Below are 2,328 nucleotides of genomic sequence, written 5' to 3'. Positions count from 1 at the left end.
CTGACAAGCATGTACCCCCAGTCCCGTTCCATTGGGCTGGGTAACAGGGCTGAGTTGTGGGTCTTTTTCTGGAAGATGGTAATAGCAGGATAATGCTGTGTCTATCTCTTGCAAACTCGGCAAGACGAGGTCTGTCTCCCTTTCCCTCCGTGGGGACCAGGGCTAGGGCTGCTGCCTGCGGCCGGTCATGCCCGGCGTGTGGTGGAGGCAGCAGCCGGGGCCCAGGCACATGATGGCAGCATTGGGCAGCCTTTGGAGCAGGGGAGAGAGGAGAAACCAGGGCTGGTGCAAGCTGCTGGGAATCTTTTTACGCTGTACCTATGCGGTGAGGTGGGATAGGGCTCTTTGCAGAGTGGTGTTGCAAAAGGAGGGGGAATGCACGTGGCAAAAAAAATGGTTTAAACTGAAACAAACCCAGGGAAGTTGCTTTGAGTTAGCAGAGTGTGTCCATCCCCTGTGATAGCACTGTGTGGCTGCCCCGACTCCTCGTGGAGGTCCCCTGTGCCCTGGCAGGGCTGGGGACAGGCTGAGCGCTGTGTGCACACCTAGCAGGGAGCTGCAGGCTCTCGTCTGCCCTCCTCTGTTCCTGTGGGATCCCCCAGACCTGGGGGAGCAGTGGGGCTGGAGGGTTCAGCACGGGGCAGGAGGGCAGAGGATGCAGACCCTTGGGTGAACAGAGCTCTGGATGATGGTGAAATGAAAGATACATAAAATACATTGATATTTAATTGAAACAGCTGGAAGAATCACTTTGTTACTGTAAAGCTTGAATTATTAACATTTTGAGCCATTGCAGCAGTTCATTTAATTGTACCCAGATTCACTGGCCTAACCCTTGGCATTGCCTGGCTGGCATAAATTTGATATAACGTAATGTAAAAAGGGCCAATTTCACAGGAAATGAAGCTGGCAAGAAGCAGCAGCTCTTTTATTGTTAAAATGGATTTCCAAGACAAATAATTAAGGCTCCTTTTACTAGGGTGTGGGAGGGAAGGCTGGTTCTCTGCTTGTGTGAGGCACAGAGTGCTGAGTGCCCTGCCTTTTGTAGGAGCTGGTTTTTGGCATCTGAGTTTGAAAACGTGCACTTTGTGTTTGAAAATGTTACTGTGGGCTTCTAATGGCTGAGCCTGCACTTGAGAACTTCCACTGCATTGCTCTGTGGATCAGCCTTATGCTAATTTGTTTAACACTACTCTTTTTGTATGCTTTCCTGGCAAAAACCTTCCTAGTACTGTTGTATGGGCAAAAAAAAAAGCTTTTCAGTTGCTGTTTGTTTGCTTGCTGAACTGGAATAAACATCAGAAGGAAAATTACTTTTTAATTATTTTTTTTTTTCTTAAATCAGGGTTTGTGTGCTGGTACTGGGGAGGACTTTAGTTGTAAAAATTCAAGGGGTGCCAAAAAAAAATGGAAAAGCCAGCTTGACTGAAAATGTAAAAACAAAAAGAAGTGTGTTTGCATACGACTTCTTTTCAAGCTTACAATGAAAATTAGGCAATTTTTTAACATTTGTTTCCTTTCCCTTTCTAGGCTAAAACTGCAGAAGGCTGGGAAGTCTTGGGAACGGTCAGCAAGCCTGAGGATGTGGAAAATGTTCCTGTCATCAGTTGCTTGGAATTTCAGTGGAATAAACCCATTATTATAGTAATAGGTATTTCAATTTACAGAGCTTTGGGCTTGTGGAGGTGCACGTGTAAGGTGATGTTTCATTCCAAAGCTAGCTGCAGGTCTGTTCCGTTACATCACACTTTGGGCTGGAAAAGAAAAGCTGAGCAAGAATGGTCTGGCTGCAAACGAAATAGGGACCCAGAAGAAGAGGGGGAGCCGAGAAGCCTCCCAGTAGGAGCTGCAAGAACAAACCAGTTTGTGTAGATGAACAGAGAGTTTAGAAGCTGCAGAGGGTCTAGGTGGCAGTTCTCAGTGGCAGGGCAGGTCTGGGTCAGTGTAGCCACAGTGTGTTGTGTTGTGTTGTGTTCTGCAGCGCTTTTGGTCCTTTCCTAAAGCCCTGAACCTGGATTTTCTGTGTTGGCGAACCACAAACCTGAGTGAGAGACCCAGGAGGTACGTGTTTGCTCTTGCTGCACAGAGGCTGTAATGGTGAGCTCTGCCATGTCTTTGAAAAGAGGAATATGTCTCTGTGCCCAGCTCTGGAAAGAAGCGTGAGGAGCTGTTGCTGGGGATGGTCTAAACACAGAGTTAGGCTTTGTGGCATGGAGACCGCCACGGAGACCCGTCAGTGGCTGCTTTTGTACACCTAGGAGGAGGCAGGAGCTGGTGGCTGCTGCGGTACCAGCAGGAGGAGCAGGCGTCACCTCCTCGCCAGACCTG

The 2,328-nt window shown here is 48.5% G+C and overlaps 1 protein-coding gene across 1 annotated transcript in view; it reads left to right on the top strand.

The window, feature by feature from the left end:
• The window catches only part of MRM1 (mitochondrial rRNA methyltransferase 1), an 11,337-nt gene that overhangs the window by 3,460 nt on the left and 5,549 nt on the right, over window positions 1-2,328 (top strand). The window contains exon 4 of the mRNA XM_009633874.2: window positions 1,531-1,651. Coding sequence (XP_009632169.1) covers window positions 1,531-1,651 — 121 coding nt within the window. The remainder of the gene's footprint in view (window positions 1-1,530; window positions 1,652-2,328) is intronic.

Source organism: Egretta garzetta, unplaced genomic scaffold, assembly GCF_000687185.1.
Source record: "Egretta garzetta isolate BGI_Z169 unplaced genomic scaffold, ASM68718v1 scaffold112, whole genome shotgun sequence".
Taxonomy (NCBI): Eukaryota; Metazoa; Chordata; class Aves; order Pelecaniformes; family Ardeidae; genus Egretta; species Egretta garzetta.
Note: the sequence above shows the minus strand (reverse complement) of the source record. Positions and strands in the feature narration are given on the sequence as shown.